Source organism: Ranitomeya imitator, chromosome 8 (assembly GCF_032444005.1).
Source record: "Ranitomeya imitator isolate aRanImi1 chromosome 8, aRanImi1.pri, whole genome shotgun sequence".
NCBI classification, from domain to species: Eukaryota; Metazoa; Chordata; class Amphibia; order Anura; family Dendrobatidae; genus Ranitomeya; species Ranitomeya imitator.
The window spans coordinates 2,390,345-2,406,307 of record NC_091289.1 but is presented as its reverse complement, the minus strand read 5'-3'; the positions used below and the strand labels follow the sequence as shown (position 1 = coordinate 2,406,307).

Here is a 15,963-nt window from a genome sequence, read left to right as displayed (position 1 = left end):
AGAGATCAGCGGTGACATCACTGAGAATGTCTCCTATCCATCACCAGAGATCAGCGGTGACATCACTGAGAATGCCTCCTATCCATCACCAGAGATCAGAGGTGACATCACTGAGAATGTCTCCTATCCATCACCAGAGATCAGCGGTGACATCACTGAGAATGCCTCCTATCCATCACCGGAGATCAGCGGTGACATCACTGAGAATGCCTCCTATCCATCACCAGAGATCAGAGGTGACATCACTGAGAATGTCTCCTATCCATCACCAGAGATCAGCGGTGACATCACTGAGAATGCCTCCTATCCATCACCGGAGATCAGAGGTGACATCACTGAGAATGCCTCCTATCCATCACCGGAGATCAGAGGTGACATCACTGAGAATGTCTCCTATCCATCACCAGAGATCAGCGGTGACATCACTGAGAATGTCTCCTATCCATCACCGGAGATCAGCGGTGACATCACTGAGAATGCCTCATATCCATCACCGGAGATCTGTTAGGGTTGTGTCTCCTTCACTATCATCGTTGGTAAACGCCGGGTGATGCCAATTTCCAGCTTTATAATAACCTCTAACCTTGTGCCAAGAAACAGCAGCCATGGGAGGAGGGCACAAGGCAGGAGAAGCTATGAGAACAGAGCAGAAGGTTTACAAGTCGCCCTTTCCTCAGTTCAATATGTAATTAAGAATTAGCAGTTACCAGTAAGGGCACCGTCACACTATAACATTTCGATCGCTACAACGGTACGATTCGTGACGTTCCAGCGATATCGTTACGATATCGCTGTGTCTGACACACAGCAGCGATCAGGGATCCTGCTGAGAATCGTACGTCGTAGCAGATCGTTTAGAACTTTCTTTCGTCGCTGGATCTCCCGCTGTCATCGCTAGATTGGTGTGTGTGACACCGATCTAGCGATCTAGGGATGTGATCTAGCGATGCGTTCGCTTGTAACCAGGGTAAACATCGGGTTACTAAGCGCAGGGCCGCGCTTAGTAACCCGATGTTTACCCTGGTTACCAGCGTAAAAAAAAACAAACAGCACATACTTACATTCTGGTGTCCGTCAGGTCCCTTGCCGTCTCTGCTTCCCGCACTGTGACTGCCGGCCGTAAAGTGAAAGCAGAGCGCAGCGGTGACGTGTGCTTTCACTTTCACTTTACGGCCGGCAGTCACTGAGTGCGGGAAGCAGAGACGGCAAGGGACCTGACGGACACCAGAATGTAAGTATGTGCTGTTTGTTTGTTTTTACGCTGGTAACCAGGGTAAACATCGGGTTACTAAGCGCGGCCCTGCGCTTAGTAACCCGATGTTTACCCTGGTTACCCGGGGACCTCGGCATCGTTGGTCACTGGAGAGCTGTCTGTGTGACAGCTCCCCAGCGACCACACTACGATTTACTTACGATCACGGCCAGGTCATATCGCTGGTCGTGATCGTAGGTAAATCGTATAGTGTGATGGTACCCTAACAGTGGAGGTCAAGATAAGGTCTGGAAGACCAAGCAAAATGTCAGTGAGAGCTGCTCCTAGGATTGCTAGAGGCAGAGTCTGGAGATGTTACATTGTTCTTCTGGTCAGAGACAACGGCACAAAAGTTGGGAAATGTCCCAGAAATGTCCGTTCTGTTCCTGATCTCAGGATCTCGGCTTCTGGTTCCTGCAGTTCTTTCCATGACACTAGTGACCGGGGCTGTGGAGTGGATCGGGAGGTTTGGGGTACCGACCCCACAGTCCTGATTCCTTGTGTACACTGTGACAAAACTGCAGCTGTGTGATCTCCTGATGAGGTCCCAGCTGCTTCTGGCTCTCCTGCAGCAAATGCCAAATCTCCAATGTCAGCACAGCATCTGAGCGGCGTATCTCAGCCTCGGGCCTCGGCGTATCTCAGCCTCGGCGTATCTCAGCCTCGGGGTATCTCAGCCTCGGGGTATCTCAGCCTCGGCGTATCTCAGCCTTGGCGTATCTCAGCCTCGGGCCTCGGCGTATCTCAGCCTCGGCGTATCTCAGCCTCGGCGTATCTCAGCCTCGGCGTATCTCAGCCTCGGGCCTCGGCGTATCTCAGCCTCGGCGTATCTCAGCCTCGGGCCTCGGCGTATCTCAGCCTCGGCGTATCTCAGCCTCGGGCCTCGGCGTATCTCAGCCTTGGCGTATCTCAGCCTTGGGCTGATCTCCATTTCTGGGAGCCTCTGTCCCTCTGACAACTCTTCCCGGCAGTTCTCACTGGCTCTTTGGATGACTTCACCCCGGCAGCGCCAGCACTGGAGGACTACTGCTCCCAGTATAACCAGCCACCACAGGACATACATAACCCAGTGCAGCCTCTGCTCTCCCGGATTCTGGATCGGCAAGACTCAACCTGTGGCCTGATCCCCGCGCTGCACATCTGGAGTCGCACCTGCAGGAGCGCCGCCCCTTTAACAATACAGACAATACACAGGAAATGATGGTGATGTACGGGCGAGCAGGGTAAACAAGGGAGCGGCCCGAAAATCCCCAGGATCCCACTGCCAGGGAACCACAGCCTCCTGTCAGGCCACAGGGTGGAGGACTACAACTCTCAGCAAGCCCAGACAATAAGTGAATGGCTAGGCGGTATCCGCCCCGCAGGGTCTCACCTCCTCCCCTACAGGACGATGGTGGCCACATGGGTCATCACACGACCGCCCCTGCAGAGAAGACCCAGTGCCAGGAAGAGTTACCAGAGGGTCCAGGGGCCCCCACATCACAGACCGAGGAACATGAGGAGGCAGCAGCTGATCGCCAAAGCGCCAGCCCCCCATCACCAGGATCCCGAGGAAAGATCCCAAGAATCAGAGAGATCTCAAGAAAAGATCCGAGAATCAGAGAGCTCTCAAGTAAAGTTCCAAGAATCAGCGAGATCTCAAGGGAAGATCCAAGAATCAGAGAGATCTCAAGAGAAGATCAGAGAATCAGAGAGATCTCAAGAAAAGATCAGAGAATCAGAGAGATCCCAAGGAAAGATCCGGGAATCAGAGATCCCAATGAAAGATCCGAGAATCAGAGAGATCTCAAGGAAAGATCAGAGAATCAGAGAGATCCCAAGAAAAGATCAGAGAATCAGGGAGATCCCAAAGGAAGATCCAAGAATCAGAGAGATCCCAAGGGAAGATCCAAGAATCAGAGATCTCAAGGGAAGATCTGAGAATCAGCGAGATCTCAAGAAAAGATCAGAGAGTCAGAGAGATCCCAATGACAGATCTGAGAATCAGAGAGATCCCAAGGAAAGATCAGAGCATCAGAGAGATCCCAAGGAAAAATCTGAAAAATCAGAGAGATCCCAAGGAAAGATCCGAGAATCAGCAAGATCCCAAGGATAGATCCGAGAATCAGCGAGATCCCAAGGAAAGATTAGAGAATCAGAGAGATCCCAAGGAAAGATCAGAGAATCAGGGAGATCCCAGGGAAACATCAGAGAATCAGGGAGATCCCAAGAAAAGATCAGAGAATCAGCGAGATCCCAAGGAAAGATCCGAGAATCAGCAAGATCCCAAGGAAAGATCCGAGAATCAGAGATTCCAAGGAAAGATCAGAGAATCAGCGAGATCCCAAGGAAAGATCAGAGAATTAGAGAGATCCCAGGGAAAGATCAGAGAATCAGAGAGATCACAAGGAAAGATCCGAGAATCAGCGAGATCCCAAGGAAAGATCCGAGAATCAGCAAGATCCCAAGGAAAGATCCGAGAATCAGAGATTCCAAGGAAAGATCAGAGAATCAGAGAGATCCTAAGGAAAGATCCGAGGATCAGAGAGATCCCAAGGAAAGATCAGAAAAATCAGAGAGATCCCAAGGAAAGATGCGAGAATCAGCAAGATCCCAAGGATAGATCCGAGAATCAGAGAGATTCCAAGGAAAGATCCGAGAATCAGCGAGATCCCAAGGAAATATCAGAGAATCAGAGAGATCCCAAGGAAAGATCAGAGAATCAGAGAGATCCCAGGGAAAAATCAGAGAATCAGCGAGATCCCAAGGAAAGATCAGAGAATCAGAGAGATCTGTTATGTTTGCTAATGACAGGTGTTATGAAGGCAATCCAGAAACACAGTGTGCTTAGCGATCAGAGCGCACACAGTGATCTGACAAATACCCAAAAATACAAGAACGAGCTCTGAGACGTGGAAACTCTGTAGACTGCACACCTGATCCTATCCTAAACACAACTAAAAGCGGCTGTGGATTGCGCCTAACAACTACCTAGGCAACTCGGCACAGCCTAAGAAACTAGCTAGCCTGAAGATAGAAAAATAGGCCTGACTTGCCCCAGAGAAATTCCCCAAAGGAAAAGGCAGCCCCCCACATATAATGACTGTGAGTAAGATGAAAAGACAAAACGTAGGGATGAAATAGATTCAGCAAAGTGGGGCCCGATATTCTAGGACAGAGCGAGGACAGTAAAGCGAACTTTGCAGTCTACAAAAAACCCTAAAGCAAAACCACGCAAAGGGGGCAAAAAAAAACCACCGTGCCGAACTAACGGCACGGCGGTACACCCTTTGCGTCTCAGAGTTTCCAGCAAAACAAAAGACAAGCTGGACAGAAAAACAGCAACAAAAAAGCAAAAAGCACTTAGCTATACAGAGCAGCAGGTCACAGGAACAATCAGGAGAAGCTCAGATCCAACACTGAAACATTGACAAGGAGCAAGGATAGCAGCATCAGGCGGAGTTAAGTAATGAAGCAGTTAACGAGCTCACCAGAACACCTGAGGGAGGAAGCTCAGAAGCTGCAGTACCACTTGTGACCACAGGAGTGAATTCAGCCACAGAATTCACAACAGTACCCCCCCCCTTGAGGAGGGGTCACCGAACCCTCACCAGAGCCCCCAGGCCGACCAGGATGAGCCGCATGAAAGGCACGAACAAGATCGGAAGCATGAACATCAGAGGCAAAAACCCAGGAATTATCTTCCTGAGCATAACCCTTCCATTTAACCAGATACTGGAGTTTCCGTCTAGAAACACGAGAATCCAAAATCTTCTCCACAATATACTCCAATTCCCCCTCCACCAAAACCGGGGCAGGAGGCTCAACAGATGGAACCATAGGTGCCACGTATCTCCGCAACAACGACCTATGGAATACATTATGTATGGAAAAGGAGTCTGGGAGGGTCAAACGAAAAGACACAGGATTGAGAACCTCAGAAATCCTATACGGACCAATAAAACGAGGTTTAAATTTAGGAGAGGAAACCTTCATAGGAATATGACGAGAAGATAACCAAACCAGATCCCCAACACGAAGTCGGGGACCCACACGGCGTCTGCGATTAGCGAAAAGTTGAGCTTTCTCCTGGGACAAGATCAAATTGTCCACTACCTGAGTCCAGATCTGCTGCAACCTATCCACCACAGAATCCACACCAGGACAGTCCGAAGACTCAACCTGTCCTGAAGAGAAACGAGGATGGAACCCAGAATTGCAAAAAAATGGAGAAACCAAGGTAGCCGAGCTGGCCCGATTATTAAGGGCGAACTCAGCCAACGGCAAAAAGGACACCCAATCATCCTGGTCTGCAGAAACAAAACATCTCAGATATGTTTCCAAGGTCTGATTGGTTCGTTCGGTCTGGCCATTAGTCTGAGGATGGAAAGCCGAGGAAAAGGATAGGTCAATGCCCATCCTACCACAAAAGGCTCGCCAAAACCTTGAAACAAACTGGGAACCTCTGTCAGAAACAATATTCTCAGGAATGCCATGCAACCGAACCACATGCTGAAAGAACAAAGGTACCAAATCAGAGGAGGAAGGCAATTTAGCCAAGGGCACCAGATGGACCATTTTAGAAAAGCGATCACAGACCACCCAAATGACTGACATCTTTTGAGAAACGGGAAGGTCAGAAATGAAATCCATAGAAATATGTGTCCAAGGCCTCTTTGGGACCGGCAAGGGCAAAAGCAACCCACTGGCACGAGAACAGCAGGGCTTAGCCCTAGCACAAATCCCACAGGACTGCACAAAAGTACGTACATCCCGTGACAGAGATGGCCACCAGAAGGATCTAGCCACTAACTCTCTGGTACCAAAGATTCCAGGATGACCAGCCAACACCGAACAATGAAGTTCAGAGATAAGTTTATTAGTCCACCTATCAGGGACGAACAGTTTCTCTGCTGGACAACGATCAGGTTTATTCGCCTGAAATTTTTGCAGCACCCGCCGCAAATCAGGGGAGATGGCAGACACAATGACTCCTTCCTTGAGGATACCCGCTGGCTCAGATAAACCCGGAGAGTCGGGCACAAAACTCCTAGACAGAGCATCCGCCTTCACATTTTTAGAGCCCGGAAGGTACGAAACCACAAAGTCGAAGCGGGCAAAAAATAACGACCAACGGGCCTGTCTAGGATTCAAGCGCTTGGCAGACTCGAGATAAGTCAAGTTCTTATGATCAGTCAATACCACCACGCGATGCTTAGCTCCTTCAAGCCAATGACGCCACTCCTCGAATGCCCACTTCATGGCCAGCAACTCTCAATTGCCCACATCATAATTACGCTCAGCGGGCGAAAACTTCCTGGAAAAGAAAGCACATGGTTTCATCACTGAGCAATCAGAACCTCTCTGTGACAAAACCGCCCCTGCTCCAATCTCAGAAGCATCAACCTCGACCTGGAACGGAAGAGAAACATCTGGCTGACACAACACAGGGGCAGAACAAAAACGACGCTTCAACTCCTGAAAAGCTTCCACAGCAGCAGAAGACCAATTAACCAAATCAGCACCCTTCTTGGTCAAATCGGTCAATGGTTTGGCAATGCTAGAAAAATTACAGATGAAGCGACGATAAAAATTAGCAAAGCCCAGGAACTTTTGCAGACTTTTCAGAGATGTCGGCTGAATCCAATCCTGGATGGCTTGGACCTTAACTGGATCCATCTCGATAGTAGAAGGGGTAAAGATGAACCCCAAAAATGAAACTTTCTGCACACCGAAGAGACACTTTGATCCCTTCACAAACAAAGAGTTAGCACGCAGGACCTGAAAAACCATTCTGACCTGCTTCACATGAGACTCCCAATCATCTGAGAAGATCAAAATGTCATCCAAGTAAACAATCAGGAATTTATCCAGATACTCACGGAAGATGTCATGCATAAAAGACTGAAACACAGATGGAGCATTGGCAAGTCTGAACGGCATCACTAGATACTCAAAATGACCCTCGGGCGTATTGAATGCAGTTTTCCATTCATCTCCTTGCCTGATTCTCACCAGATTATACGCACCACGAAGATCTATCTTAGTGAACCAACTAGCCCCCTTAATCCGAGCAAACAAGTCAGATAGCAATGGCAAGGGATACTGAAATTTAACACTGATCTTATTAAGAAGGCGGTAATCTATACAAGGTCTCAGCGAACCATCCTTCTTGGCTACAAAGAAGAACCCTGCTCCCAGTGGTGATGACGATGGGCGAATATGTCCCTTCTCCAGGGATTCCTTCACATAACTGCGCATAGCGGCGTGTTCGGGCACGGATAAATTAAATAATCGACCTTTAGGGAATTTACTACCAGGAATCAAATTGATAGCACAATCACAATCCCTATGCGGAGGTAGAGCATCGGACTTGGGCTCTTCAAATACATCCTGATAATCAGACAAGAACTCTGGGACCTCAGAAGGGGTGGATGACGAAATCGACAAAAATGGAACATCACCATGTACCCCCTGACAACCCCAGCTGGATACCGACATGGAATTCCAATCCAATACTGGATTATGGGTTTGTAGCCATGGCAACCCCAACACGACCACATCATGCAGATTATGCAACACCAGAAAGCGAATAACTTCCTGATGTGCAGGAGCCATGCACATGGTCAGCTGGGCCCAGTATTGAGGCTTATTCTTGGCCAAAGGTGTAGCATCAATTCCTCTCAATGGAATAGGACACCGCAAGGGCTCCAAGAAAAAACCACAACGTTTAGCATAATCCAAATCCATCAGATTTAGGGCAGCGCCTGAATCCACAAACGCCATGACAGAAAACGACGACAAAGAGCATATCAAGGTAATGGACAGAAAGAATTTGGACTGTACAGTACCAATGACGGCAGACCTAGCGGACCGCTTAGTGCGCTTAGGACAATCAGAAATAGCATGAGTGGAATCACCACAGTAGAAACACAGACCATTCAGACGTCTGTGTTCTTGCCGTTCAACTCTAGTCATAGTCCTATCGCACTGCATAGGCTCAGGTTTAACCTCAGGCAGTACCGCCAAATGGTGCACAGATTTACGCTCGCGCAAGCGTCGACCGATCTGAATGGCCAAAGACAAAGACTCATTCAAACCAGCAGGCATAGGAAATCCCACCATGACATCCTTAAGAGCCTCAGAGAGACCCTTTCTGAACAAAGCTGCCAGCGCAGATTCATTCCACTGAGTGAGTACTGACAATTTCCTAAATTTCTGACAATATACTTCTATATCATCCTGACCCTGGCACAAAGCCAGCAAATTTTTCTCAGCCTGATCCACTGAATTAGGCTCATCGTACAGCAATCCGAGCGCCAGGAAAAACGCATCGACACTACTCAATGCAGGGTCTCCTGGCGCAAGAGAAAATGCCCAGTCTTGAGGGTCGCCGCGCAAAAAAGAAATAACAATCAAAACCTGTTGAATAGGATTACCAGAAGAATGAGGTTTCAAGGCCAGAAATAGCTTACAATTATTTTTGAAACTTAGAAACTTAGTTCTATCTCCAAAAAACAAATCAGGAATAGGAATTCTTGGTTCTAACATAGATTTCTGATCAATAGTATCTTGAATTTTTTGTACATTTATAACGAGATTATCCATTGAAGAGCACAGACCCTGAATATCCATGTCCACACCTGTGTCCAGAATCACCCAAATGTCTAGGGGAAAAAAAAAAAGTGAACACAGAGCTGAGAAAAAAAAAAAAAATGATGTCAGAACTTTTTCTTTCCCTCTATTGAGAATCATTAGTTTGGCTCCTTGTACTGTTATGTTTGCTAATGACAGGTGTTATGAAGGCAATCCAGAAACACAGTGTGCTTAGCGATCAGAGCGCACACAGTGATCTGACAAATACCCAAAAATACAAGAACGAGCTCTGAGACGTGGAAACTCTGTAGACTGCACACCTGATCCTATCCTAAACACAACTAAAAGCGGCTGTGGATTGCGCCTAACAACTACCTAGGCAACTCGGCACAGCCTAAGAAACTAGCTAGCCTGAAGATAGAAAAATAGGCCTGACTTGCCCCAGAGAAATTCCCCAAAGGAAAAGGCAGCCCCCCACATATAATGACTGTGAGTAAGATGAAAAGACAAAACGTAGGGATGAAATAGATTCAGCAAAGTGGGGCCCGATATTCTAGGACAGAGCGAGGACAGTAAAGCGAACTTTGCAGTCTACAAAAAACCCTAAAGCAAAACCACGCAAAGGGGGCAAAAAAAACCCACCGTGCCGAACTAACGGCACGGCGGTACACCCTTTGCGTCTCAGAGCTTCCAGCAAAACAAAAGACAAGCTGGACAGAAAAAAAGCAACAAAAAAGCAAAAAGCACTTAGCTATACAGAGCAGCAGGTCACAGGAACAATCAGGAGAAGCTCAGATCCAACACTGAAACATTGACAAGGAGCAAGGATAGCAGCATCAGGCGGAGTTAAGTAATGAAGCAGTTAACGAGCTCACCAGAACACCTGAGGGAGGAAGCTCAGAAGCTGCAGTACCACTTGTGACCACAGGAGTGAATTCAGCCACAGAATTCACAACAGAGATCCCAGGGAAAGATCAGAGAATCAGAGAGATCCCAAGAAAAGATCTGAGAATCAGCGAGATCCCAAGGAAAGATCTGAGAATCAGAGAGATCCCAAGGAAAGATCCGAGAATCAGAGAGATCCCAAGGAAAGATCAGAAAAATCAGAGAGATCCCAAGGAAAGATCCAAGAATCAGCAAGATCCCAAGGAAAGATCCGAGAATCAGAGAGATTCCAAGGAAAGATCCGAGAATCAGAGAGATCCCAGGGAAAGATCAGAGAATCACCGAGATCCCAAGGAAAGATAAGAGAATCAGAGAGATCCCAATAAAAGATCTGAGAATCAGCGAGATCCCAAGGAAAGATCTGAGAATCAGAGAGATCCCAAGGAAAGATCCGAGAATCAGAGAGATCCCAAGGAAAGATCAGAAAAATCAGAGAGATCCCAAGGAAAGATCCAAGAATCAGCAAGATCCCAAGGAAAGATCCGAGAATAAGAGAGATTCCAAGGAAAGATCCGAGAATCAGCGAGATCCCAAGGAAAGATCAGAGAATCAGCGAGATCCCAAGGAAAGATCAGAGAATCAGAGAGATCCCACGGAAAGTTCAGAGAATCAGAGAGATCCCAAGAAAAGATCAGAGAATCAGCGAGATCCCAAGGAAAGATCTGAGAATCAGAGAGATCCCAAGGAAAGATCCGATAATCAGAGAGATCCCAAGGAAAGATCCAAAAAATCAGGAAAGATCCGAGAATCAGCAAGATCCCAAGGAAAGATCCGAGAATCAGAGAGATTCCAAGGAAAGATCCGAGAATCAGCGAGATCCCAAGGAAAGATCAGAGAATCAGAGAGATCCTAAGGAAAGATCAGAGATTCAGCGAGATCTCAAGGAAAGATCCGAGAATCTGCGAGATCCCAGGGAAAGATCAGAGAATCAGCGAGATCCCAGGGAAAGATCAGAGAATCAGAGAGATCCCAAGGAAAGATCCAAAAAAACAGAGAGATCCCAAGGAAAGATCCGAGAATCAGCGAGATCCCAAGGAAAGATCCGAGAATCAGCGAGATTCAAAGGAAAGATCCAAGAATCAGCGAAATCCCAAGGAAAGATCAGAGAATCAGAGAGATTCCAAGGAAAGATCCGAGAATCAGCGAGATCCCAAGGAAAGATCAGAGAATCAGAGAGATCCTAAGGAAAGATCAGAGATTCAGCGAGATCCCAAGGAAAGATCCGAGAATCAGCGAGAACCCAAGGAAAGATCAGAGAATCAGAGAGATCCCAAGGAAAGATCTGAGAATCAGAGAGATCCCAAGGAAAGATCCGAGAATCAGAGAGATCCCAAGGAAAGATCCAAAAAATCAGGAAAGATCCGAGAATCAGCAAGATCCCAAGGAAAGATCCGAGAATCAGAGAGATTCCAAGGAAAGATCCGAGAATCAGCGAGATCCCAAGGAAAGATCCGAGAATCGGCGAGATCCAAAGGAAAGATCAGAGAATCAGCGAAATCCCAAGGAAAGATCAGAGAATCAGAGGGATTCCAAGGAAAGATCCGAGAATCAGCGAGATCCCAAGGAAAGATCAGAGAGATCCTAAGGAAAGATCAGAGATTCAGCGAGATCCCAAGGAAAGATCAGAGAATCAGAGAGATTCCAAGGAAAGATCAGAGAATCAGAGAGATCCCAAGGAAAGATCTGAGAATCAGAGGGATTCCAAGGAAAGATCCGAGAATCAGCGAGATCCCAAGGAAAGATCAGAGAATCAGAGAGATCCTAAGGAAAGATCAGAGATTCAGCGAGATCCCAAGGAAAGATCCAAGAATCAGCGAGAACCCAAGGAAAGATCAGAGAATCAGAGAGATCCCAAGGAAAGATCTGAGAATCAGAGAGATCCCAAGGAAAGATCCGAGAATCAGAGAGATCCCAAGGAAAGATCAAAAAAATCAGGAAAGATCCGAAAATCAGCAAGATCCCAAGGAAAGATCCGAGAATCAGAGAGATTCCAAGGAAAGATCCGAGAATCAGCGAGATCCCAAGGAAAGATCCGAGAATCAGCGAGATCCAAAGGAAAGATCAGAGAATCAGCGAAATCCCAAGGAAAGATCAGAGAATCAGAGGGATTCCAAGGAAAGATCTGAGAATCAGCGAGATCCCAAGGAAAGATCAGAGAATCAGAGAGATCCTAAGGAAAGATCAGAGATTCAGCGAGATCCCAAGGAAAGATCAGAGAATCAGAGAGATTCCAAGGAAAGATCAGAGAATCAGAGAGATCCCAAGGAAAGATCTGAGAATCAGGGATTCCAAGGAAAGATCCGAGAATCAGCGAGATCCCAAGGAAAGATCAGAGAATCAGAGAGATCCTAAGGAAAGATCAGAGATTCAGCGAGATCCCAAGGAAAGATCCGAGAATCAGCGAGAACCCAAGGAAAGATCAGAGAATCAGAGAGATCCCAAGGAAAGATCTGAGAATCAGAGAGATCCCAAGGAAAGATCCGATAATCAGAGAGATCCCAAGGAAAGATCCAAAAAATCAGGAAAGATCCGAGAATCAGCAAGATCCCAAGGAAAGATCCGAGAATCAGAGAGATTCCAAGGAAAGATCCGAGAATCAGCGAGATCCCAAGGAAAGATCCGAGAATCAGCGAGATCCAAAGGAAAGATCAGAGAATCAGCGAAATCCCAAGGAAAGATCAGAGAATCAGAGGGATTCCAAGGAAAGATCTGAGAATCAGCGAGATCCCAAGGAAAGATCAGAGAATCAGAGAGATCCTAAGGAAAGATCAGAGATTCAGCGAGATCCCAAGGAAAGATCAGAGAATCAGAGAGATTCCAAGGAAAGATCAGAGAATCAGAGAGATCCCAAGGAAAGATCTGAGAATCAGAGGGATTCCAAGGAAAGATCCGAGAATCAGCGAGATCCCAAGGAAAGATCAGAGAATCAGAGAGATTCTAAGGAAAGATCAGAGATTCAGCGAGATCCCAAGGAAAGATCCGAGAATCAGCGAGAACCCAAGGAAAGATCAGAGAATCAGAGAGATCCCAAGGAAAGATCTGAGAATCAGAGAGATCCCAAGGAAAGATCCGATAATCAGAGAGATCGCAAGGAAAGATCCAAAAAATCAGGAAAGATCCGAGAATCAGCAAGATCCCAAGGAAAGATCCGAGAATCAGAGAGATTCCAAGGAAAGATCCGAGAATCAGTGAGATCCCAAGGAAAGATCCGAGAATCAGCGAGATCCAAAGGAAAGATCAGAGAATCAGCGAAATCCCAAGGAAAGATCAGAGAATCAGAGGGATTCCAAGGAAAGATCTGAGAATCAGCGAGATCCCAAGGAAAGATCAGAGAATCAGAGAGATCCTAAGGAAAGATCAGAGATTCAGCGAGATCCCAAGGAAAGATCAGAGAATCAGAGAGATTCCAAGGAAAGATCAGAGAATCAGAGAGATCCCAAGGAAAGATCTGAGAATCAGAGGGATTCCAAGGAAAGATCCGAGAATCAGCGAGATCCCAAGGAAAGATCAGAGAATCAGAGAGATCCTAAGGAAAGATCAGAGATTCAGCGAGATCCCAAGGAAAGATCCGAGAATCAGCGAGAACCCAAGGAAAGATCAGAGAATCAGAGAGATCCCAAGGAAAGATCTGAGAATCAGAGAGATCCCAAGGAAAGATCCGATAATCAGAGAGATCCCAAGGAAAGATCCAAAAAATCAGGAAAGATCCGAGAATCAGCAAGATCCCAAGGAAAGATCCGAGAATCAGCGAGATCCCAAGGAAAGATCCGAGAATCAGCGAGATCCCAAGGAAAGATCCGAGAATCAGCGAGATCCCAAGGAAAGATCAGAGAATCAGAGAAATGCCAAGGAAAGATCAGAGAATCAGAGGGATTCCAAGGAAAGATCCGAGAATCAGAGAGATCCCATGAATCCAGATCCTGAGCGCCTGGCACTTACCTGCTGCAGCTGAGGAATGTGTCCGGGGAGGAGGATGGGAGTTTGGTCCGACCGGGAGCAGCTGGAGGAGGAGGAGGAGGAGCGGAGACTCCACCCGGCCTCCAAGTTACACAATCAGCGGGCGCAGCCTCCTACCTGCCTCACCCCAGGGCCCGGCGTCCGGTGGTCCGGAGTCTGCTGCTCGGCCGTCTGGTGGTCCGGAGTCTGCTGCTCGGCCGTCTGGTGGTCGTCTGCTGCTCGGCCGTCTGGTGGTCCGGAGTCTGCTGCTCGGCCGTCTGGTGGTCGTCTGCTGCTCGGCCGTCTGGTGGTCGTCTGCTGCTCGGCCGTCTGGTGGTCCGGAGTCTGCTGCTCGGCCGTCTGGTGGTCCGGAGTCTGCTGCTCGGCCGTCTGGTGGTCCGGAGTCTGCTGCTCGGCCGTCTGGTGGTCCGGAGTCTGCTGCTCGGCCGTCTGGTGGTCGTCTGCTGCTCGGCCGTCTGGTGGTCCGGAGTCTGCTGCTCGGCCGTCTGGTGGTCGTCTGCTGCTCGGCCGTCTGGTGGTCCGGAGTCTGCTGCTCGGCCGTCTGGTGGTCGTCTGCTGGTCCTGACTGGAGCAGGATTACTAATAATGATGTGGAGGAGGGGAGACGTCACTAGGGAATGTAAACATGATGAAAACATGATGAAAACAGGAAGACGGAAAACCGAGAAAACTGTGACCGACCGACCTGCGAGCGATCTGCGGTGCACGAGGAGGTCGGAGCCGGACACCGGCCCTCAGAGCCGCACATATAGCGACCGTGCTATTATCCTCCACAGCATGCTGCCAGCACTGTAGGAGCTGGAACTTCATTGCCCTGAGAGTATCCAAGAACCATCATGCATGGGAAACAGACTAATGTACAAAGGGGAGGTGCAGAGAATAACACAGGCCCCTAGGATCTCAGGACCCCCCACACATATAGAGACCGCCACTGATGAGCAATCTACAGTCGTCTCAAGCTCTGATCTCTTCCTTCTCCCGTCCAGCCTCTGCATTGTCACATTGTAGGTCTCCTCTTATTGTCCGTGTTCATCAGGGTTCAGTCCTAGGCCTTCTCCTCTTACTGTCGGGGTTCCTCAGAGCTCAGTCATAGGTCCTTTCCTCTTACTGTCGGGGTTCCTCAGGGTCCAGTCTTAGGTCCTCTCTTACTGTCGGGGGTTCCTCAGGGTCCAGTCCTAGGTCCTCTCCTCTTACTGTCGGGGTTCCTCACGGTTCAGTCTTAGGTCCTCTCTTACTGTCGGGGTTCCTCAGGGTCCAGTCGTAGGTCCTCTCTTACTGTCGGGGTTCCTCAGGGTCCAGTCTTAGGTCCTCTCTTACTGTCGGGGTTCCTCAGGGTCCAGTCCTAAGTCCTCTCCTCTTACTGTCAGGGTTCCTCACGGTTCAGTCTTAGGTCCTCTCTTACTGTCGGGGTTCCTCAGGGTCCAGTCCTAGGTCCTCTCCTCTTACTGTCTGGGTTCCTCACTGTTCAGTCTTAGGTCCTCTCTTACTGTCGGGGTTTCTCAGGGTCCAGTCCTAGGTCCTCTCCTCTTACTGTCAGGTTTCCTCACGGTTCAGTCTTAGGTCCTCTCTTACTGTCGGGGTTCCTCAGGGTCCAGTCCTAGGTCCTCTCCTCTTACTGTCAGGTTTCCTCACGGTTCAGTTTTAGGTCCTCTCTTACTGTCGGGGTTACTCAGGGTTCAGACCTAGGTCTCTTCTGTCGGGGTTCCTCAGGGTTCAGTCCTATGTCCCCTCCTCTTACTGTCGGGGTTCGTCAGGGCTCAGTCTTAGGTCCTCTCTTACTGTCGGGGTACCTCAGGATTTAGTCCTAGGTCCCCTCCTCTTACGGCCAGGGTTCCTCAGGGTCCAGTCCTAGGTCCCCTCCTCTTACTGTCGGGGTTCCTCACGGTTCAGTCTTAGGTCCTCTCTTACTGTCGGGGTTCCTCAGGGCTCAGTCCTAGTCCTCCTACTGTCGGGTTTCCTCAGGGTTCAGTCCTAGGTCCTCTCCTCTTACTGTCGGGGTTCCTCAGGGTTAAGTCTTAGGTCCTCTCTGTCGGGGTTCCTCAGGGCTCAGTCCTAGGCCTCCTACTGTCGGGAGTTCCTCAGGGTTTAGTCCTAGGTCCCCTCTTACTGTGGAGGTTCCTCAGGGTCCAGTCCTAGGTCCCATCCTCATACTGTGGGGGGTTCCTCAGGGTTCAGTCCTAGGTCCCCTCCTCTTACTGTCGGGTTTCTCAGGGTCCAGTCCTAGGTCCTCTCCT

At 48.6% G+C, this 15,963-nt stretch overlaps 3 protein-coding genes and 1 long non-coding RNA gene across 5 annotated transcripts in view; 2 read left to right on the top strand and 2 right to left on the bottom strand.

Moving 5' to 3' along the window:
• MST1R (macrophage stimulating 1 receptor) overlaps positions 1-13,970 on the bottom strand; it is a 55,922-nt gene extending 41,952 nt beyond the window's left edge. Inside the window, exon 1 of one of the 2 annotated variants that reach the window (XM_069736012.1) lies at positions 13,847-13,970. The gene's annotated coding sequence lies outside the window, so the exon portion shown is untranslated. The other variant, XM_069736010.1, reaches the window with a different exon arrangement.
• On the top strand, positions 3,220-13,696 carry LOC138647468 (trichohyalin-like). The gene is made up of 5 exons (XM_069736473.1): positions 3,220-4,045; positions 9,874-10,414; positions 10,507-12,082; positions 12,136-12,960; positions 13,034-13,696. The coding sequence occupies exons 1-5, from the start codon at positions 3,220-3,222 to the stop codon at positions 13,694-13,696; spliced, it is 4,431 nt and encodes a 1,476-aa protein (XP_069592574.1).
• On the bottom strand, positions 13,852-14,549 carry LOC138647185 (salivary glue protein Sgs-3-like). The gene is made up of 2 exons (XM_069736016.1): positions 14,415-14,549; positions 13,852-14,308 (listed from the first exon to the last, which is right to left on the bottom strand). The coding sequence occupies exons 1-2, from the start codon at positions 14,537-14,539 to the stop codon at positions 13,852-13,854; spliced, it is 582 nt and encodes a 193-aa protein (XP_069592117.1). The 5' UTR covers positions 14,540-14,549.
• LOC138647186 (uncharacterized) lies at positions 14,217-15,557 on the top strand. The gene is made up of 2 exons (XR_011314914.1): positions 14,217-14,866; positions 14,953-15,557. It is a non-coding gene; the product is annotated as an uncharacterized lncRNA (long non-coding RNA).
• The last annotated feature ends 406 nt before the right edge of the window (positions 15,558-15,963 follow it).

Bases quoted from the DNA above. Each gene is read 5' to 3' on its own strand.
- LOC138647468 (XM_069736473.1), top strand. From the start codon at position 3,220: ATGACAGATCTGAGAATCAGAGAGATCCCAAGGAAAGATCAGAGCATC. The intron at 10,415-10,506 runs GCGAGATCCCAA...CCAAAAAATCAG, and splicing joins AAGAAAAGATCAGAGAATCA to GAAAGATCCGAGAATCAGCA. The intron at 12,961-13,033 runs GTGAGATCCCAA...CGAAATCCCAAG, and splicing joins AAGGAAAGATCCGAGAATCA to GAAAGATCAGAGAATCAGAG.
- LOC138647185 (XM_069736016.1), bottom strand. From the start codon at position 14,539: ATGAAGTTCCAGCTCCTACAGTGCTGGCAGCATGCTGTGGAGGATAAT. The intron at 14,309-14,414 runs GTCGGTCGGTCA...CATCATTATTAG, and splicing joins GCACCGCAGATCGCTCGCAG to TAATCCTGCTCCAGTCAGGA.